The 22,363-nt window shown below is 29.9% G+C and overlaps 2 protein-coding genes across 10 annotated transcripts; one reads left to right on the forward strand and one right to left on the reverse strand.

The window, feature by feature from the left end:
* Positions 1 to 8,186: 8,186 nt before the first annotated feature.
* On the forward strand, positions 8,187 to 12,225 carry LOC137831232 (syntaxin-61). 4 transcript variants are annotated; one of them, XM_090303372.1, is made up of 7 exons: positions 8,187 to 8,397; positions 8,875 to 8,985; positions 9,432 to 9,549; positions 9,682 to 9,866; positions 11,467 to 11,557; positions 11,728 to 11,793; positions 11,989 to 12,225. In XM_090303372.1, exons 3-7 carry the CDS (start codon positions 9,520 to 9,522, stop codon positions 12,097 to 12,099), a joined length of 483 nt encoding a protein of 160 aa, XP_090159498.1. In that variant the 5' UTR covers positions 8,187 to 8,397; positions 8,875 to 8,985; positions 9,432 to 9,519; the 3' UTR covers positions 12,100 to 12,225. The 4 variants fall into 4 exon arrangements, with proteins under 4 accessions (XP_090159498.1, XP_068494928.1, XP_090159499.1 ...); XM_068638827.2 differs by having other exon boundaries at positions 8,195 to 8,397; positions 9,436 to 9,549; XM_090303373.1 differs by having other exon boundaries at positions 8,208 to 8,397; positions 9,436 to 9,560.
* A 2,628-nt stretch (positions 12,226 to 14,853) lies between these two features.
* LOC137831233 (NADH:ubiquinone oxidoreductase, 17.2kDa subunit) lies at positions 14,854 to 19,616 on the reverse strand. 6 transcript variants are annotated; one of them, XM_090303379.1, is made up of 9 exons: positions 19,174 to 19,616; positions 18,175 to 18,231; positions 17,961 to 18,013; positions 16,834 to 17,872; positions 16,577 to 16,642; positions 16,434 to 16,493; positions 16,059 to 16,101; positions 15,287 to 15,331; positions 14,854 to 15,109 (listed from the first exon to the last, which is right to left on the reverse strand). In XM_090303379.1, exons 4-9 carry the CDS (start codon positions 16,880 to 16,882, stop codon positions 15,046 to 15,048), a joined length of 327 nt encoding a protein of 108 aa, XP_090159505.1. In that variant the 5' UTR covers positions 16,883 to 17,872; positions 17,961 to 18,013; positions 18,175 to 18,231; positions 19,174 to 19,616; the 3' UTR covers positions 14,854 to 15,045. The 6 variants fall into 6 exon arrangements, with proteins under 6 accessions (XP_090159505.1, XP_068494929.1, XP_090159504.1 ...); XM_068638828.1 differs by having other exon boundaries at positions 16,834 to 16,885; positions 19,170 to 19,608; XM_090303378.1 differs by having other exon boundaries at positions 19,170 to 19,581.
* Between the last annotated feature and the right edge of the window lie 2,747 nt (positions 19,617 to 22,363).

A 22,363-nucleotide genomic window follows, 5' to 3' on the forward strand; every position in this document is an offset into this window, starting at 1 on the left:
ATGTAGAATTTATTCTTTTAGGTTTTCTTAAGCATGTTGTAGTTTCTCTCAAAATTTGTTCAGAAGTATTTGATTAATGTGTAGAGTCAAGTTTTTTTCATGTCATTCTACAATGTAGTGAATTTTATTACAAAAATAAGTATTGACATATTCATGTTACAAGTTTAACAATATAAGTATTTGATTCAAGTCTTATTTAAGCATTTTTTTTATCGACAAGAAAAAAATAAAATGAACCACTTCGAAAGTGATCCAACCATTCTAAAAAATAATTAATTTCAAAATAGATACCTATAACTCACCAAAACTATCAACTCAAAACCAACACGTGTAACTAAAGAAAACCCCACAAAAACAACCTACTCAAAACTAAGAAAGGTTCTTGATAAAAAAAAAAAAAACTATAACGACATTCAATATCTACATGCCACAATAAACATGCACCGTAAGAGAAATACAACTTGTGCATGATACACCACATATACAAACTTTCCATCTTAATCCATATCACTATTTAAAGTTATTAACATGTTTACATTTCGTTGCTCTTTCATTAATTTTTTTTCTCAACTCTTAATGTTTTTTTTTTCATTTGATTGTCATCATGAGAGACTTACAAAGTTTAAAAGAATTGCTTGCAAACATGTGTGATAAAGATTCTTTTAAAAGATTATCTTTTAATTTATTTCAACCTTTTATATGTTAGATTGGTTAATATTTCAAGATGCTCCACAACTATACACCAAAGAAGAATTGCTTCAACTTGAGCATTATTATCAACAACTTTCAAGTTGTTCTGAGTCATACATAGTGAGAAATAATACACCAATAATTGTTCAAGAAAGGTATGTTAAAATCTATTTCATTTGTTATTTTAATCTTTTCAGTAATTATAATGATTATTTTTTCATTTTTATCCCACTATTTTTAGCTTTCTCAATTTGTTTTTTTTTGGAAAATTGATAACGATGTCCTTAAAAGAATGATACATGAGATGAAAAGTGAATAACATGTTATTGTAGTAACCTAGTTATCCTAAATTTAACACAAAAATTACACTGACATTTTTTTTTTTTATAAAAAAACATTAAATTGACGTCATTCAAAATAGTGAAATGAAATAAAAAAAATCATAATAATATCTAAAAGGCTATTTATCTATTTTATGTCATATAGTTGTTTCTTTGTCAATGTATTTTAAATTATAATAATATAATAATATTTATTATTTAATAAGGTGATATTCTTTATATACTTCCTTAATTAAATATGAGTTTAATAGGATAGGATACAATGATTAGAGGCTTTGATGACTTGGTATCACGAAAATTGTTTGATTCCAGACAGTAATTAATTTGTAAATTAATTAGACCAATCATAGAAAGATATTATATTTTGCTAAATTATAGTTAGTTTTTGAATTTCATCAAATTGGTTTTAATTTAGCAATATAATATCTCGCTAGATTTCTATTAGTTTAAATTTAAGTACATCATATTTTGATTATGGAAACGAAATTTAATTAGTTAAACTAATTTATTTTGTTAGATTTCTCAAAAATTTATTTTAATTTTTTTGAAAGTTAAATTTATTTAATATTTTATTCGATTTTTTAAAACTGAAAATAGAATTGTTACCGTGTTCAGTGTTTTTTATGAATAATTTTTTATTAATTTGAAAAATGATTATTTAGAAAATTAAGACTAAATTATGTAAAAATAATTAGAACTAAAATGAGAATATCTATTAATTGAAATATGACTTTTGTATATGTAAGCAAAGTTAAGAGATGCAATAAAGAAGAAATTGTGGTGTCAAATATTAAAATGTCCAACAACTACCACTAAGGATAATTGTGATAAGTCAAAGACTTCCATTACTTAGAAATTGTATTTTTTTTTTCTCAATGGTTTTGAAAGTGGGGGAGTGGACGAGGGAGATAGTGAATTTTTTTCATAATTCACACAAATAAAGAGATTTGTGATTATTCAGGTAGGATTATGGTATTTTACCCAAATACCCTTGTGCATGCATTTTATTATAATATACGAAATTAAATATTACATAAATTTATTTAATAATTTTAAAATATTTAATTATACTATTAATAATAACATATAATTCTAAATAATAAAAATGAAAAAATAAAATTATAATATCAACAAAATATAGTCTACCATTGAAGAAGTGGAAAATGAAAACAATTACCCACAACCCTGTAAAGGAATGGAACAAGATTATGTCAGCTAAAAATAATGGACCAATAATGTTTCCAAATATGAAGAGGGAGGAGGGAGGAGGGAGTGAGTGTTTTTTGTGTTTGTTTCAATGGTTTGAGGGTGGGGGAGTGGATGGGTATTTTTTTCATTCTTCACCCAAATGAAGAGATTTGTGGGATTCATGTAGAATTATTGTATTTTACCCAAATACCCTTGTGCATGCATTTTATTACAATATACAAAATTAAATATTAAATATATTTATTTATAATTTAAAAAATGTTTAATTATACTATTAAAAACAACATATAATTATAAATAAATAAAGAATTATAATATCAACTAAACATATATAGATATATAAAATAACAAATGAATATAATAATAAATATTATTTTCATAAATTTTAATATATTTATTTCAATTTAATACAAAAATATTTTCTATTATATTTTTTAATTTTTTATTAAAAAATATAAGTAATTATGGATATTATATATTATAAAAATTTAAATTTAAACCTACACACAAAAAATCATAATTCATTATTCAAATATTTTTTAATAACAAAGATAAATTTGTAAACTTACAAGAAACTATCATCACAAATTCACTTTATCATCCCTCAATCCAGACAACCTCACATATCCTCACACATTCTCTCTAATGCTCACAAATTCACTCTCTTCCCTCCCCACAAATCCTCTTCTCAATCCAAACACATAGGGTTAATAATAAATTGTATTTACTCTTAAACACATTTTTGAATTTGAATGTCAATTTTTCAATTTTTTTTAGTTTTTCTTAAATAAGTTGAAATTTCTCTCAAAATTTGTTTTGTTAATAAGAAATAAGTTTTTAACTTAATCTTATATAATGTATATTGTTTGGAATATATTAGCCTTATATCACTTTTTTCACTTTTGAATAATAAATTTTAAAATTTGTTACTCAAGATTAGTTATAAAAAATTGTATCATATTTTATTATTATATCATTAGTATAGATTATTTTTGTTATTAACATGTTTTTCAACCATTTAGCTTCACTATCAGCTATTTCGAGAGTAACAAACTTAGATTTCATTGTTGATCTTGTAATAATTGTTTGTCTAGCTGATCTCCATATAATTGTACCACCCCCAAGTGTAAACACATAATCATTAGTAGATTTTGTCTAATCTAAATTAGATATCCAGTTAGCATCATCGTACCCTTCTATCAAGCGGGAAATCCACTATATTCAATGACATAATACATTGTACCTCTCAAGTATTTCATAAGTTTCGCAAGTGCATCCCAATGATCTTGACTATGACATTGAGTGTACCTACTCAATCTACTTATAACATAAGCAATGTCTGATATAGAAAAATCTCATTAACTGCAGTAAATTCCTAATTATTTGGGCATACTGAGCTTGAAAAATATATTCTCTTATGTTCTTCTTTAATTTAGAGTAATCATCATAAGGGGTGCTCACTAACTTAAAGTCAAAATAACTAAACTTCTTAAGTTTCTTAGTGTATTATTCTTGGGATAGTAATATACTATTTCCCTTCATTATGATTTTAACTCCTATAATCACACATGCTTCGCCCATGTCTTTCATCTCAAACTTAGATCCAAGAAAAAGTTTTGTTTTAAAAACGATATCATTGCATGTACCAAAAGTTAGCATGTCATTCACATATAAACATATAATGACACATTCACCATTTTTAGATATAGTATACACATTTTTATTAGCATCATTGGTAGAAAAACCTTTACAAAGTAAAACATTATTAAGTTTTTCATGCCATTCTTTTAGTGTTTGTTTCAAACCATATAGATATTTTAAAAATTTGCACACTTTTTCCTCTTGGCATGGAACTATACATCCTTCCGGTTGAGTCATATAAATTTCCTCTTCTAGTTCACCATTTAGAAAAGTTGTTTTAACATCCATTTGGTGAATGACTAACTTGTGGATAGATGTTAAAGCTAGCAACACTCGAATAGAGGAAATCCTAGTAACATGGGCAAATGTATCAAAGTAATTTATGTTAGTTTTTTGAGTAAAAAAATTCGCTACTAATCTTGCCTTATATTTCTCTATGGATCCATCAGGATAATAGTTTTTCTTAAAGATCCACTTACAACCAATGGGTTTTGCTCCTTTAAGCATATCTACTAAGGTCCACATATTATTTTTCTTAATTGAATCAATCTCATTCCTAATGGCCTTATCTCAAACTTTTGCACTAATAGCTTATAAAAAAACTTATTAGATAATTTCCAACTAGATAAGTATAAAAATCATCTCCAAACGAGGTTTCCTTTCTCTGTCTTTGACTTCTCCTAACATCCTCACTCTTGGCATCACTAACAATATTTATAGGTTGTTCATATATATCACTACTCTTTAAAGGAAAGATATGTTCAAAGAACTCAACAATTTTCATTACAACTATAAAATTATGTTCAATCATATCACTACTAAGAACAAGAAACCTATAGGCAACACTATGTTCTGCATATCTTAAGAACATACAATCAGATGTTTTAGAACCTATTTTACTTTTCTTAGGATAAGGTAACATCACTTTAGCTAAGCACCCCCACACTCTTAGGTTTTTAAGATTAGGTTGATAGTCTTTCCACAACTCATAGGGTGTTTTACTAGTAATAAGCATCACATTCATCATTTCTTTAAGAGTCCTATTTTTCCTTTCAGCTACTCCATTAGATTCAGGTGAATATGGTGGGGTTACTTCATGAATAATGTCTTCTTTAACACAAAAATCATTAAACAAAATATATTCACCACCTCTATCTGACCTAATTCTTTTAATTTTCTTATTCAATTGATTTTCTACTTCTATCTTAAGAACGTATCAAACATTTCATCCTTATTTTTAATTAAATAAACTTTGGTGTATCTAGAAAATTCATCTATAAATGTTACAAAAATAATGTTTACCACCTCTAGACATGGTTTGTTTTAAATCAGCAAGATCGGTATGAATTAAACCAAAAAGTTCAATTTGACATTCTACAAAATGACATGTTTTCTCCGTTATTTTAGATTCTACACATATATCACATTTACTACTTTGTTTGTCATGCATGTTGATTAATCCTAGTCATTGCAATGTCATAACATACGAATAATTCACATGTCCTAATCTAGCATGCCACACATCATACAAATAAAAAATATAAGCAGAAGATCCATATTCATTAATAATTTTAAAGATGTTTAATACAAAAAGACCTTGATCACAATATCTCTTCCCCACAAAAACATTATTTTTTGTCATAACAGTCTTGTCATATTCAAATGACACGTTAACCCCAACTTTACCTAGCAATGCTACAAAGATCAAATTAACTTTAATCGGTGGCACATGAAGCACATCAATTAAAGTCAGAGTTTTACCAGATGTGAGCTTTAGAAGAACCTTTCCTTTTCCTAGGGCAGGAGTTGTCCTGGAATCACCAAGATAAACTTGTTCCTTTCCATCTCCCACACTTTTGTAGGAGGTATACATATTTCTGTTTGCACATATGTGTCTGCTAGCCCCAAAATCTACCAACCATTTACTTACATTGGTCACAAGGTTCACTTGTGAAACGACTGCAACAATGATATCTTTCCCTTCGATGATTGTCATTTTCAACCCTATGTCTGCATTGAGGTGTATGATGATCTGACTTTCCACAAACAAAACAATTTCCCTTCTTCTTCTTCAAGGTGATGTTAGTTCCATTGGGATGAAAACATTTATTATTATACTTCTTTTTGTGATTAGGTTTTTTCTCGTACCTTTTGGGAGCTGGTTTGTCTTCTACCATGTTTGCCTTGACAAACAAGACTTTGACCCTTGCAACAACATACTCCTTTCTGTTTGTATATTCAATGATGATGTGGGCGATCAAATCTGATAGAGACATTTGTTTGTACTTGTGTTTCAGTTATTGCTTGTAGTCAATCCAAGATTGCAAAAGCTTTTCTATCAGCAATTTGAACATGAATTCATCAAGCAAGGCTATGCTCTCTACTTTGGTATCTCCAAGCAACTTGTGGTATTTGTTTATCTGAATTTTGATGTCATTGTCTTCAATCATCTCTCAGCGATAGTAGTTTTCAATCACGAACCTTTGTCTAATGACGTCTTCAACAATGTATTTTAGAATAAGGAAATCCCAAATATATTTTGCTTCCTTGTAAGAGCAATAGACATCGAACAAATCGTTAGATAACGTACTGAGTAAGGTGTGACGACATATTTTATTTGCTTGGGTCCAAACATCAATTTGTTCCACATGCGTGCTTGAATCGAGTTTAGAAGTCGTAAGTGCAAAACAAACTCCGTACATGTCCAACAGGGTGGACACGTGTTCTTGTTAGCGTTGAAAATTCTCACCGATGAAAACTTTAATTTTCAAGATGTTTGAAGACGGTTTCGCAAAAATGTTTTGAGTTGTGCAAACAACATTTGACATCTCCGGTGTAAAGTTGTTATTGTTGTTTGTATTGTCAGCCATAAGTCCTTACAATTGTTGTTTACTAAGCTGAAAAAACACGAGCAAGGTTGACTTTCTGAGGCGTGATGATCACTGTCCATAAGGACTTATCCGCGGTGTATTGTGTATGTTCCCCATACAACAAGAACTTCTCAGAAAATATCAAGATAACAAAACTAGCAAGCAACTCTTAAAAAAATAAGAACCCAATATATTGAAAGTATTATAAAGGAAGAGAGAAAGAAGAAGAACAAAAAAGAAGAAGCAATCGTGAGTGAACTTTTTTCTCTGGATCAAAGAGGCGTATATTTATAGAAGGAGAAATAGTGAAACTGTTATGTGGATTGAAGCATGGTCCCATTGGAAAAGGAGGAAGCTGTTGGAAATGGAGGAAAATGTAAACCCTTGCTGAGTGAAACTCCATTCTTCTTGTTGAAATATTGCGAAATTATAGGAGTCAATCATCCGAGACTATTGCAACCTTCTGCAAGCAACACCGAGATTTTCTACAACATCTTCAACGTTTCAAGATCCCCTCCGACAGATTTGGAGTTAAATTGAAGCGGAACGAAAAATCTACAGAACAAAAAAAGTGTCCACCTCCTTAAGATTCTTTTGCACGTTCTCTGTTTTTTCTATTGTAATATCCTATCGGGTCAATCTTACAAACATAATCATGAACATCATCAACATTTTGATTGATATCATCCCCATAGGAAGGGTTGACATTAAAGAATTAATTTGGAAGTGTTGTAATATATAATTCATTTTTCAATCATATTGTTGTATATGTTCCACCTATGTTTTTTTTCTTAACAGCAAAATCAATATTTATTTTAATTATCTTATTTTTCATTTCCTCCATGACCTTTAGACTGGTTAATGTAGTAGAGTTTTAGTTTGTTTAGCGAATGAAGCCATCGCTCAATCAAGCAAGTGCATATAACAACCTTCAAATAAATTCCATTATCAGTAATAGATGTAGAAGAAGAAGAAACTTTTGTATAGTTTTGTATGAGATGTTGTTTCACCTTATTTAAACGCTCATGATATTTCTCCTATAAAATAAAAATAATATTAAAAATTGATTTATACTTATGTTAGAGACAAAAGCATAATTAAATCTATTTTTATAAATAAAAAGATATCAAAGATGTACAAATTTATAAGAAGTAAAATATACTATTTAAAAACTAAAACAGTAAAACAGAGTTTTATAAAACCAAAGCAATAAAAGAAATATTTAAAACATATAACAAGTGAATTATAAGAAAAATAAATATTTATCATCTATATATATATGTGTGTAAAAGTTAAAATATAGTTAAAAATATATCAAAACTTTAATTATTTTAATAAGTTGTAATAATATTTTTTTAAAACTACATTCATGAATATATTTAATTTCTTTAAATAAAAAATACTCTAATTTTTAAACTATAATTGTAATATATTTTGATAATTTGGGTGCTTTTATAAAATCTCTGTATTTCGGCATGAAGAACTGATAAGTTGAAAAATCAAATGTAAAAAGAAGAAGCCAAATTCAAAGCAGTGTTTGTGTTGATCGTGAAGTGTTCTTTCCTCTGAATCATTCATTCCTTTCTCTTAACATGCCCTCTGCTCAGGATCCGTTTTACGTTGTCAAGTACGAGATTCAAGATTCGGTAAAAAAATTTCTTCAACTATTCGGATTAGATTTTCATTTTTCCTTGAATGATTCATGTTGCGTATTTGAGTGAATGAAGGCTATTTTGTCTTTTTTATTTAATGGTTTTATTGGTTAGAGATTTCGTTTTCTGTCTCCTAGGTTATTATTAATCTAATTAGGCTTTTTCCTACGTAAATTTGGGATTTTTGAAGGAAACCGAATTTCGATCTGTGGCTTTGTAGTGTGTATATCGCGTACGATTTCTTGTGGGTGTATAACTGATTGGAGCTTAGAACATACTGAAAAAGAAAATTGTTGTGTGTGAAGGTTTTAAGTGGAAATTGAAATGGGATCTGTAATTGAAAATATGCTAAACAGAAATGTGAACTGATGAGTTGTTGGTGTTTTGATTTGTTTTTGGATGGATTAGTTGTCTTTTATGTGGGATTATGTTTAGTTGATTATCTGATTTTTTTTGTTAATTTCTGTGAAGATTGATAAGCTGCAATCTACTTTTCATCAATGGCAAAACACTTCCAATGCTGCAGAACAGGGACGTCTTACGAAGGAGGTTCGTGCTGGATGCGAAAGCATAGAGTGGCAGGTAGACCTATTGCATGCTTCTGCAGAATCAATGACAAAATGACTTATTGTTAGATCATGAGCTTTTTCATTCTTACAACATGTTGTTGTCATAAGTTGCATGAATTCAGATCTAGTAGATTAGACATTCTTTGTGGTAGCTTTTGGTGTCCAATATTATCGTGCTTTCTTGGAGGGTAGGATTTGATGATTTCATTTAATTCTCCAAAACACTCCAATCCTTATCCTTTTGAGTTCCTTTAGTTTGGGGTACCTTGAAAGGAAAAAAAACCTGGTTATGTGAATGCCCTTGAAAATGTTTCCAAGTTTGATCTAAATATAATTTTTGGAATACAATTATAAATTTATAATATATTTGTTTTTAATACATTTTTTGAAATGCTGTCAATGGTCTTTTTTTCTGCAACCAAACCTATATACAAATGCTGAAGTCTGATTTTTTGATAGAAAGGTGGATGAATTGGATAAAGCAATTGCTGTAGCGTCTAGAGATCCTTCTTGGTATGGAATTGATGAAGTTGAACTTGAAAGCCGAATGACATGGACAAGCAGTTCTCGATCTCAGGTATCTAAAATGTATGCCAATTTTTAGTAAGCAGGAAGACACAATATTTTTTTTTTGAATGTTCAAATGCTGTTTATTATCATTATTTTCTTCTAAACATCATGCCCAAAATATTCCTTGTTGCATTATTAGGTTGTCACAATGAAGAAAGCATTGGAGGCTGGAAAGGGTTCAAGTACCACAAGCCACAGCAGTATGCGCCAAGAACTCATGAGGCTACCAAGTTCTCGTCAAAATGATACCTACAACCAGTATGCTGCCCGAGATAATGATGATTTCATACAATCAGAATCAGATAGACAAATGCTTCTTATAAAGTACTTCTCCCCTCTTATCTCTCATGCTAATTGAACTGGATTTTGATGTCTTTTGTTCTACTATGGCATAACACTACTTTTTTTATAGTTGACTTTTGTATATCTTTGTGGGATTAAACTATAACGATAGCCATTTTTTCTGCATTGTCAGTCTTCCACTAGCTTTCTAAGACACGAGTGAAATGCTTTCTGTGTGCATGAAACTTATACCAACATATTTTGAGATATACCTAATTGTAGAGGTGGCAAAATGAGTCAATCAATCTAGCCCGGCCATCAACCCCTCAAAGCGGGACAGGTTAGCTCGCTAGCAAAAGATGGATTGAAGGGTGCAACCCACTCTGTTTAGTAACAGGTCACTAGTGGGTTGGCCCATTAAGGGGTAAAAAAGGCAGGTCATCAGGTGAACAATGGTTGGTTGGGAACCCACCCAAATTAAAAAAAAAAATTCAATTCAATTTCAGAATTTAAATATAATTTTTGTTGTCATCTAATACTTGTTGAAAATTTGTCAATACCAAATGAGTAATTCAATAGATTATTGTATTGTTTATTTTTTTTAGAATTGCTAAGATACAATACAACTCAAACACCACACTAGCTTCATAGAGTTATATGTTTTCTTATAAAATGATAAAATAATATTGGATGCTAATAAGAACAATTCTTGGTAAATGGTGATGCATTTAAATTGAAAAAAGGGTCTGCAGGTTGACCTGCTTTGACTCACTGGGTTGGGTTGGACCAGCTTAGTGGGTTCAACTATCAAACCCACCCACCAAAAAATGTTGGATCAACCCGGCTGTTTGGATTCACTTTGTCACCCCGACGTATTTGTTGAATAAACTGTGATTGCAGGGAAATTTTCTACTCATCATTTCATTTACTGCTTGTAAATTTTTGTTTGTGAAGAAAATTCTCATTAATTTCTTATAATTATTTGGGGGAGGTTTGGATCTACGCTTGATATTAGGTGAACTTCTAGGAAAAGAAAGAAAAATTGAATTTTCATAAACTAAAATAAGCTTCATTTACTGCTTGTAAATTTTTGTTTGTGAAGAAAATTTCTCATTATCATGTTTATAATTCTGAGCGACGGTGGATCTACTCTTGGTATTACTTTTATATGTTTGGATAAACTTCTCTAACTAAGAAATGAAAAAAAAAATCATAAACTAAAATGAGCTTCTTCATAAGTTAAAATGAACTTAAGCATGAGTTTATTTGAAAGTTTTCTCGTAATAGTTATCTAAGTGATAATTTTTAAGTTATGCATAAGCTAACTTTAATTTATAGAGAAGTTTATTTCATTTTTTTTTTTTTCTGCTTAAAGTACTATGAAGAAATTCTTTTAAACAGACCTTTCTAATAATACTGCAATGGTTGATTTCTTTTCTTGTCTCTTATAATGAAAAAGAAAATAGAAAGAGGAAGAAAGTCCGTAGGTAACCTTGAGAAAGGAAAAATGTATGAAATGCACTGCTCGAGAATTTAGAAAACTTTTCTGCCCACGGTATCCTTTCTGGAAATACAAATTACAATCTGCCTCTGGTTGCTATTTTAGTTTTGATTTATAGATATATATCTTTTATGGTGATAGGAAACAGGATGAGGAATTAGATGACCTTAGTGAAAGTGTACGAAGAATTGGAGGTGTTGGACTTACAATTCATGATGAACTCACTGCACAGGTAACGGTTTGAAAGGTTTTTACTCTCCTTGATTCTATCTATTTTTGTCTTCACCTGGTTCCTTCAATTTGCTTGAACAAAACTATTTTTTTGCCTCTAGCTCTGAAATAAATTATTCTGATCTGACATTTCTGACTCCTACACTGTCAATGTCAATTTTAATGTTTCAGGACAAGATTCTTGAGGAACTTGGTTCTGAGATGGACAGTACAACAAATCGTCTTGATTTTGTCCAAGTGAGTTTCTGCATCTATTCTTCATTTTTCTCCTTCAAATCGTTTAGTTTGGTTTTGTCTGAGATTTTTTTTACACAAATTTTACCTAAGTTTGCTGCTATTAATTAATAAGAAAGGAAAAATATTGTGGTGTTGATTATGATACATACCAACTCTCGAAGAGGTTCATATTTTGCTCTTCTATTATGCTTGCAGAAAAAAGTGGGAATGGTTATGAAGAAGGCGAGTGCCAAGGGTCAGATCATGATGATATGTGGTTTGTTGGCCTTGTTCATCTTCCTATTTATCTTAGTATTCTTCACCTAGTCATTGAGATGGGACCAGTCTCTGTGCTCTTTGTACATGAAAAGAGATCTCATTTTTTTGTTAAGATTGAAGATTAATAATTGAAATGGATTTAACTATCAGTTAAATGGAGGCCTTATTGTTTTATGTTTTTGGAAGGTGGTAGAAATTTCTGATTGTGACGAAAATAGATTTCAATGTATTTTAAGATTTATAATAGGATTTTGATTCTGGACACGTTAGATTAAACCATTTTCTGCTGCATGTAGTGTTTCTTCAATGTTGCTTGCCATTGATTTGGCAAAATTGGTCTTTGGCATTTCTGGGGCGTCAATTATCTATGATAAATTCTTTGATGAAGTGTGTTAATTGAGGAGACCATAAAAAAGAGACTATTTACAGAAGGGTTTTAAGAATTACTTTTTATGAAATTGAAATTATTCCTTCTACATGAAGGATCGTTTGGAATAAAAATAAAATCAAAAGCACTTAATTCAAATAAAAGTATCAATGAAGATGAATTTAAATTTTAAAATATTAATTTATGAAAGTGAGGGGGGTTGGGGTGTTAGTCATAATTCGTTTCAATTTTATATATATAAATTGAAATTAGATTAACGATTTATAGATGTTAACTTTAAAATTTGGATGATTTTCATACCAATTATTTGATTTTAAAATCCTTGCATGCTTAGTTATTACAATAATAATAATTCATTTTAACTAAATTGTAGCTTCCCACTTTTTCAGTAATATGTTTATATCTTTGCCTCCAATGTTTTCCTGCTAATGGTTATAAAATATTAATGTTTAACTGTTACGAATATCTATAATTATTATTTATTTACAGGAGACAAAAGGAAAAAATCACAAACTTAAAGAGACAATGATGAAAATAAAGAGAAAACAAGAATAGAAACCTCAGAAAGCTGATAAAAAAAATATAACTTTTTAAATAAGACCATAAATAAGAAACCCGAAACCACATTGAAAAATTAACAAGAATAAAAACGTCAAACTTATAAATAGAACGAGTAACTGTTATAATATATATATTGAAAACTAAGTGTTTTATTTGAATAATACATCAAAGATAGCTCTCTTCTCACCTAACAATTTCTTAGGTTCCAAGAAATAAGCAAAAGAAAGGGTAAATCACATCAAACTTTTAAACTAATAAAAAACACTAAATCAATCGAGATTCAAATCAAAGAATGTTCATAAGAGAATCAACTTTTCTTGTGTTTTTTTTTTTAAATTAAGAGATATAATTGATTTTTTTATTAATAATGAGATTAAATTGAGTGAAATAAATAAATAATAGAGTAAAAAAAAATTACACAAAATATTTTTTATTCCAATGTTTTCTATGTAGAATGTATGAAAAAAAAAAAACCGGTGAGAGAAAAGTTATTTTCCTCCTTTTTCCCAATAAGTCGACGGCGTTACATCATTTGGTTACATCATTTGGATACTTCGAATAAACTAGAGTACATATAGGATACACCGGTGCTCAAACCTTTTCTAAAGATATGTATAATTCAACCTCAAATCTATTTTATTGTAGTTAATAACATTGGAGCACGTAAAATTCGAATTTAAGAACTATTAACAGACAAATATAGATACAATAATAAAATTTCACATAAATTTGTGGATTATCAAAATAAAATATCAATTTTAATTGGAGGATAAGAAATCAGAATCTAACAAATTGTACTTAAATTTTCTCATTGACCATGAACAAAACTTTATTATAATATTATAGATGTTGTTTGTATTGTTATTCAATCAGAATTAAAGTTTATATATAGGGAATTTTCTCTTTAACTCAATTTTTTTTATTTTTATATTAATATTTAATTTTATTATTGTATTTTTGTGTTATTTTTTATTTTTTTTAAAACATATTAAACCAGTTATCAGAAACAGTTTTGAATGTAATTTTTTTTTAATTTAATTTTTTAAAATATACTCTCTCATATTGTCCATATCTCATACACATAAATCTATATTTTATTTAAATAAATATAAATATACATATAATATTAATAATAAAAAAAAGCAGATGCAAGATGCGGGAGCACCTGAGTTCCCGCTAGTTTCTATAACAAGAATTTTGCAAATTATGAAAATGAAACTTAAATTTTGGTTAAATAATAACAAAAATAATTCGTAAGAAATCTCGTAACTAAATTTCCTTCATTGACAATAATTTTACATTGATAACATTGTTACCTTTTCAACATGATGCTATACAAAAATTATTACAATTTACTATTTTTTTTATTATGAAGTGAAGATATTAAATTACTATTATATTAAGCGTATTATTATGTTATGCATACAAGTTAGTAATAAATTTTTGAAAATTGTTTTTTAATATTAGATAAATAGTTACCAGTAGAATCTATGAATGCTGCAAGAATTTATGTAGACTCTGCAAGAATAAAAATCGTATCAGGGTCCATTCCAGAATAAGCAGGTCACAACAAAAGCTGCAAATAATAGCTTTTCTGATATTTCCCATGTTTAACGTGATTTTAACTTTCAGTATTTGACATGTATCCAAACACACTTTCAACTTTTTTCTGATGGAAACCCACTTTTTTCACAGATAGATCGTCTGGTAAGATTAAACGTTTTCTATATTTTTTTAATTACAAATATGTTATCTTATTTTATCTTTATTTCCTATTTCCATAATGCATCAAATTCAAGAGATTATTTGGAAAAAACTAAGTTAGTAAGTATAAGAGACAGACCCATAGCAAATGCCTAAATAATCAGGTTGTCTTATTGGTTACATTCTTTGAACAAAGGTTTATCAATGAATCAAAGTTTCTAGAAACTTGAGAACACATGAATTGTATCAAAATTGTTGGGGAAGAAATATCATGCATGGCTTTTCAAAATAAGGTGTGGCTAATCCAAGTTCAGAAAGACCTAATAAGTTGTTATGAAAGCTCAAGTTGGAGGTTGCCAGGTTCCTGGTCTAAAGGATGCACCAGATCCAGTTGCCTCTGAAGACCTGGAAAGAAATTTTTTTGAACAGATAAATATCAGGGTTAAAATCTAGGAAAATGATATCTCTGAGAAAACCATTTAACATTTTTGGAAAAATTGTTTCATTAACTAAAATTAAGATTACTATAGGCTTTGCTCAATCATGATGTTTTTGACTGAGAATATAAACATTTGGACTTACTCAGACTGGTCTTTTGTTTTCTCTGCTAAACTCTCTTGAGGATTCCTGCAGAAAGATCACATGATTACTGTTAAGTTGAATAGCTATACTTCAACTAGTTTTTGCCCAAAAAAATATTGGTTTCACAACAAATAGAAGACACTGCCCTGAAGGAGGAGGCAAGAAATATGGATTTCAAAACCGTGCCACTGAAGATCAAAATCATTCAGTCAAAGAATGTCATTTCCAAAGAACATAATCAAAAATGATTTTTTTTATGTGTATCCTCAAGAGTTCTTTCATACATAGTCACTGGATACTCTCTAATTAAATTTTATTATTAAGGGTATGTTTGTGAGTTTGTTAATCATGGCGGATAATAGCCTTGAGAATTTGGTTTTTTAAAAAGTCCAATTAAATTTTATTATTAAGGGTATGTTTGTGAGTTTGTTAATCATGGCGGATAATAGCCTTGAGAATTTGGTTTTTTAAAAAGTCCAATACCATAATACACAATTCATATAGCCGACTTCACCTAGTGGCTAGTGAGATAAGGCTACCAAAAATGATGGAACAGGAATGAAGAGAAGACAGCCAAACAACTTCCTGACAATATTTTAATGAAAAGATAAGAAAAAGATGAAAACTAAATTACTAACAATTTTTGGTAACTGAATCAGACATAGTAAAAGAATGATTTTTTTATGCTGGAAAAAGAAGCTGCAACACATAGCAAAGACCATGCATTTTACACAATAAATTAGGTAAAAAAACTCAGTTTCAGAAGACTCGCCTTAAGCCACCCGTAGTGCTAGATGATTCTTCAACGTCATTACCTAGAGTGGAGAAAATATGTCAAAAACTATGTTCAAAGGATAGGTAATGTGCGGATGTATAACAAGAATTCCCTCTTTCAGGAAGGCATTGTCTCTTCTTTTACAAGGACTGGGACAAAAATATCACGATGCCGTTTATGACCTTGCAAAAGTAAACATAATCATTTTCATGGAGTAATAAGAATTCTATTTGGTTTATTTTTCTTTGAGGGATAGGGGAAGATATTAAGATCAATCTGCTTATAAGTTTAACTTCAGTTTATCTATCATAATAAGTTTTCTTTCAAGAAGAACTCAATATTTATGTCAAAAGAAAACGATAGTAAGATGACCTTCTGAAGGAACTGAAAATTGTTGAATAAAACTTTTCAAGTCTGGACCACTGGTTTTACCTGCATAGAGATTGTAAATTAATCAATAACTTCCAATAAATAAAGAAGAATATTGCTACAAAATAAAATTTCAACCATCTGACCAGTGCTGACACGTTTGCCTTTAGTTCCTTCTTTGGCTACCCTTTCTTGTTCCTCTTTCTTCAGAACTTTGTGAAAAGAAAAAAAGTTTGTTAGGGTATTTGGATAGAACAAAACTTGGCCAAGAATGTTCTTTCATTATATTTAGAATTATGGCATGAAATGCTAAGGACAAAGTTAGGAGAGGAATATAACTAAATCAGAGTAAAGTATCCAATTCACACAAATAGTTTAAGGTTGAAGTATAATTGGCACATACGAGCAACATTCTGTCTAACACGTTCACGTCTTGCTTCCAATTCCATCATTTCCTGAAGGAGAAAGTATTGTCAAGTAATAGTAAAATACCATACCATTCAAAGTGCCTATTTACAAAAGAAATCAATTCCCAGGAAGACATTCATAAAACATTAAAACTTACAGGGTTAGCTTAATACTTTGTTATTTGCAAAAAAAATTGCACATAAGTAATGATGCAAAACTAATAAACTAAATAACTACATTAACACGGATCACCACATAACTCAATTTAATTCACCAAACCCTCAAAATGAAAAAAGAAAAAATCAAGAAAAGTGGGGAAAATATGATGAACGCTAAGACAGAGCTGCAGAAGAAGGGCATTGGGTAATACAACTAATGCAGAATGTTTCAAGAGCATTGTCCTATCTGATTAGCTTATCCTTGTGACCTTGCCCTACTAAGGAAACACAAAATACTAAACCTGAGGTGTTGTATGGATCTGAATTTTGGGCAGCCAAAAGCCCATGAGAGAATAAACTCAATGTTGCATTGGATGAGAAGACACATTAGACAAAATAGGATTAGGAAAGAATGCATTATTGCACTCGGGAGAAAACTAGAATAGCACCTACTACAGAAAAAAATAGTACAATCTCACTTTTGGTGATTTGGGCATGTGCGGAAAAAACATATAGAAGACCAAGTATGAAAATTTAGCTGGACGTAACTCTATTGACAGTGGAAAAGGGAGACTGGAAAAAATTATAGGTAAAAATCATTGAGTAGGATTTAAAGGTCTATGATTTATGTATAGACAAGATTTACAAGAGAACATCTCCACATCTTTTGATTCATGTAACTAGCCCTGCCTAGGAGAAAAGGCTTGGTGGTCGTTGTAGTTGAAAGAAGAATCACAGAGTTTTGATGGTAGATAGGTAGATAGATAGAGTTAACAAAATCAACGTTTATTCATTGCAAATCAATCCTTGACGATAAACAGAACTCAAAAGGAAAACAGTTGTAAGCAGCATCATGTCATCTAGCCCAAGCCATGACTGAAAAAGTAAAGAAACATCAATAGCTTTGCGTTTGGATAACTTACGGTACTAGCAAAAGGATATAAACAGGTGTATTGCAATTTACCTCTGGAGTTGGAGCCTTCTTACGCTGCCCATTCAGCCAACATATCCATTCAACTGGAACAATGCAACAGTAATCATCTATTAAGCATGGGAAATAGGATAAAAAAATTCTTCAAGTTCGACATATAAAAACACTTGGATCCATCCCTGAAAAAAAATGTAATAATAGATGTAACAATTCAACAGTTGAATGTCGACAAATGTAAAATATATACCTGGAATAGAGGTAGGATCCTCCTCTTTCTTAAATATTACCCATCTTTTCTCTTTCACTAGTAAACCAAAACAAAATACCAAAAATCAGACAATCACTATAAAATGAACTACAATGCAGAACACACAGGAAACAAAAAAGTATACACTTGCACACCAAAATGATATCTTCATTCTTAAATGATTCAATCTAGCACAAGAAAATAGTGCCAATATTTTTAAATGGCAATGAATCAATTTTTATTTAATTCTTTTACTTTCTAAAACAAGATCAGTCTCAACCTTGTTAAAAGTTACGCCAAATCCTATAATAGGCTAAAGAATGTAGAAATCAAGAACCAATAACCTCAAAAAGCTTGTGACAATTGCGAATTTAATTCACACATCGTCCAATCTCAAAGCCCAATATTTAACCTTTATCTGTTGGATGTATATCCAGAGGTTTCTCCCTGGGATAATCCTCCTGAGGACTGTATTAACCCAACCCCTCTACAAGGATACTTTTTCACAGAATGCAAACCAACGAACTCCCCCTTGAAAGTATTCCTTTACATATTTATTGGGGAGTTCTATCAATTCAACCCCTCTCCAAGGATTTTTCTTCACAGGATTCGACCCACTGACATCCTAATTGAGTGTATTCTTACTAAACATTCTTATCCTGCGGACTAATTTTTTGGTAACCACTACACCAACTCACCTGATAACAAACTTTTTGGTTCATAACCATATACACACAAAAAAAGCAAAGCGCATTGAGAATATCACAATATCGGGTATATCAAGTAAGTAAAGTATTGACAGTGTGGTGATCATTGCAATGCAAAAACACCCATCTTCCCTATATTACACGAAGAGTTCATACAAGACAAACTACACATGTACAAACCCAGAATCTCAAAACACAATAAAAAAAACACCCATTAAACACAAACAGAGCAATGACAATAAAACATAAAAGGGTATATACAGAGAGAGAGAGTGGAAAAGCGCTTACTAACACCGTCAACCTCTTCATTTCTAGTGAAGTATTTGTTCCCTGCTTTGTCAATTCCCACCTTAGATCGATTGCTAAACAATCCAGAAATCTTCCCAAGCAGCCTTCGCATTTTTTTTTTTACTTTTGTAATTTTACCCTTTCTGAATAAATTTCAATTGTGTTGCAGTGACAGCATCGTCGTTGGAACAATCAGACGTTGGAAATTGGAACCACAGAAACTTGGAATATGAAATTTGTTTCTGATCAGCGTTGATTCTACAGAAGGGGTGTGTTTGAGAGCAAACACCAACTGTGAAGTGTGAGAAGAGATGTGATAATTTACCAAACGCGTCCTTAGAGAGTGATCTTTCAGAGATAAAGGGAAAAAATATCAATAATTTGTATATTGTTAAGTTCTAAACCCTAGCCTAAGGCAGCTACCATATGAATTGGGAAACATATAAGGATTTCAAGACTCACTATATAAAAGGTTTAATCATATAATGTCATTTATTTTACATAAATTTCTCCATAAAGTTTAACACTTCGAAAATTAGTTTTACATATTAAATATATTTCAAAAATGTAGAATGATTTCTAAAATGATTTTAAGGAGGAAGCATAGGACTTTAGTGGTATCTCTCACTATTATAGAGGAAAAAAAATTTTTTTTTTTGCAAGTTGTTTTCTCTCTTACAAGAAAATGAAGCATTTATACAATTTTGAATAAGATATAATTTAATTATGTTTAGATTTGTATTTGATTTTTAATTGTAACATTTAGTGAAAATGACAAGCACACAATCTGGTCTTGTAAAATGCGAGAGGATATCCTCACTACTTAAGTAGTTTTTGTTCCTTTCAAGATGTCCTCCTCGCACGATGTTGATAGTTTCTTTTGGTACGAGATGTGGGCGTGTATCTGCAAAATATACTTTGACGTTAAGTTTATTCTTTTGAATAGTTGAAAGAGATAAATGCTATTAAAAATGTACCTCTACCTTATCTTTGTTAACTTATTTATAGAGAAATGTACCTCTACCTTATCTTTGTCAACTTAATTATAGAGTTATGTTGGGCATCCGTGCAAATAAGTTTAGATTAATATAGATAGGGTGGTTAACCTTCTATTAGTCTGACACCAAGTACATTCTAATTAGAGATTAATTTCGTTCTTAAGCAATTGTTAGATCAGGTTCCCGATATGTTTTTGACAATATTTATGAGATTATGTAATCTTTTTTACTTTTTATAGTGAAGATGATCTCGATCGTGTATAGTACATCGTCATAAATCAAACTCGTTAAAGAGGTCATAAACATATGACTATTATAAAAACACATTCTATTATCTAATTCATTTCTTTAACAATATCATCAACTCATAGAAATAATATCAAATTAATATATAATAGGGAACTTAATAGAATTTTTTGGACAACTTGAATTAAGTATGTCTAACCTGAGATTGACACTTGACTCAATCTAAGCACCTCGAATGTACAAACCTAGGCTTTGTAGGTTAGGATAAGTTTAAGGTATTCAAATTTAGACGTATGCATGTGTTCCAAATCTGCAATAAACTATCTCTCTGTTTCTGATCACCTAATGTCTTAATTCGTGTGATTTAGACACCTAATGAAATCAAGATACGTACATACATATACTTAATACATACATTCAAGCAATGGTTCACATATTATCCCAAGTTTATGATCTTTATTGAATTCATATCATATATGTATATTATTTATAATCATTCCAATAATAATCCAAATTAATGCAATATCATAAATTAATCATAACATCACATTATTACAATGAATACTTGAACCAAATAATGACTTATACTTTAAAAATGTCACTTAAGCGAAGGTAGGTTGCTTAAGTGACTTATAATAGGACATAATGAAAATATTATTGGAGTCTCCTTCCTCAAGTTTTGTGGTATCACTTAAAGCGAGAGTTTGTATCAATTGAGTATCTTACCAACACTTAAGCAATAAACCCAATTAAAAAAACTTGCTCTTTAGCTCCTCCTTGCTTAAGTTTCCATAGGTCACTTGAGAGATAGACCTCATTGCTGGAGCGATTAGTTGTTGCTTGAGCGATATAGGGTAGTCACTTCCCCTTTCTTGCTTAAAATTTGGCTTTTAGCTTGAGCAGTTAGAGTTATCACTGAAGCGTTATACTGGTTACTCAAGCGATGATACTCTACATTAGATTAAAGCCTTTGTTTGAGCGGTTGATGCTCTAGCAACAAAGCCACATATGTAGAAAACATAAATTTCTACACAAAGCCAAAACCAATTCAAAACCATTTATAACCAATATAACCATCCTTACAAGTTTAAAACACAATTTTAGACCCAACAAAGGTAAAGTTTACTCAAAATAACTAACAATACTCCTTTTTGACCATTCCATGCAATTATGTAATTCAAAATCAGTATAAATTTTTAAACACAATCAAGAATCAAAATCATACATAACCTAGAAAATAAATTACAATTTAAGATTGTTTCCCTCACGTGAAAGATACTTGCACTCTAAGTAATATCTAAAAAACTCATTTTCTAAAATCCTAGAGACCTAGAGCAATTTAACCACACAATATAAAATTTCATTTATAGATTAAACTAGTTTTAGAGAATTAATTTTCTAAACCAATAATGAGTTAAAAAAAAGGAATTGAGCGAATTCCATACCAAAATGGTACATACTTCAAAATTAAATATGATCAAGCATAATTGATGTTGAACACGCTAGCTACTACACAATGGGATTTGTTTTTGAATGAAATGAAGTTAAAAATTGAGAGGGAATGATGGTGAGGATTGAGAGAGAACTTTATAAGAAGAAAATAATTCATAAGAATAATAAGAAAAGAAAGAAGAATAATAAAAAACAAAAAACATGAGGAATATGAACTTTAAATCCCAAATCTTACATTATCTCCAACTCAAAAAAAACTAATCCTAAAAAATTCTCTTACGAGGGAAAAGATAATGATTATTCATGCATCCTTTCTTCCATCTCCTAGGCAGAATACTTGAAATGTCAATTTGAGGGTAATTTGCATTTAACATCTGCATTTGACATGATACTTGGAAAGAGAAAAATAAACTTTCAAATTTAGCTATCTAATTTTTTGGATTTCAGAATTTGAAATGGAAATGTACTTTTGGAACATAGTTCAAAAGAAAAAAGATT

Source organism: Phaseolus vulgaris, chromosome 6 (genome assembly GCF_051622355.1).
Source record: "Phaseolus vulgaris cultivar YP4 chromosome 6, ASM5162235v1, whole genome shotgun sequence".
NCBI classification, from domain to species: Eukaryota; Viridiplantae; Streptophyta; class Magnoliopsida; order Fabales; family Fabaceae; genus Phaseolus; species Phaseolus vulgaris.

What these genes read in the sequence shown, in the direction of transcription:
- LOC137831232 (XM_068638827.2), top strand. Translation starts at nt 8,344, where the DNA reads ATGCCCTCTGCTCAGGATCCGTTTTACGTTGTCAAGTACGAGATTCAA. An exon ending in CAAGCAGTTCTCGATCTCAG is followed by an intron (nt 9,550 to 9,681) that starts GTATCTAAAATG and finishes TTGCATTATTAG; the next exon opens with GTTGTCACAATGAAGAAAGC. An exon ending in ATCGTCTTGATTTTGTCCAA is followed by an intron (nt 11,794 to 11,988) that starts GTGAGTTTCTGC and finishes TTATGCTTGCAG; the next exon opens with AAAAAAGTGGGAATGGTTAT.
- LOC137831233 (XM_068638828.1), bottom strand. Translation starts at nt 19,281, where the DNA reads ATGCGAAGGCTGCTTGGGAAGATTTCTGGATTGTTTAGCAATCGATCT. An exon ending in GGATCCTACCTCTATTCCAG is followed by an intron (nt 18,014 to 18,174) that starts GTATATATTTTA and finishes GCATTGTTCCAG; the next exon opens with TTGAATGGATATGTTGGCTG. An exon ending in AGAAGGCTCCAACTCCAGAG is followed by an intron (nt 16,886 to 17,960) that starts GTAAATTGCAAT and finishes TTTCTCCTTCAG; the next exon opens with GAAATGATGGAATTGGAAGC.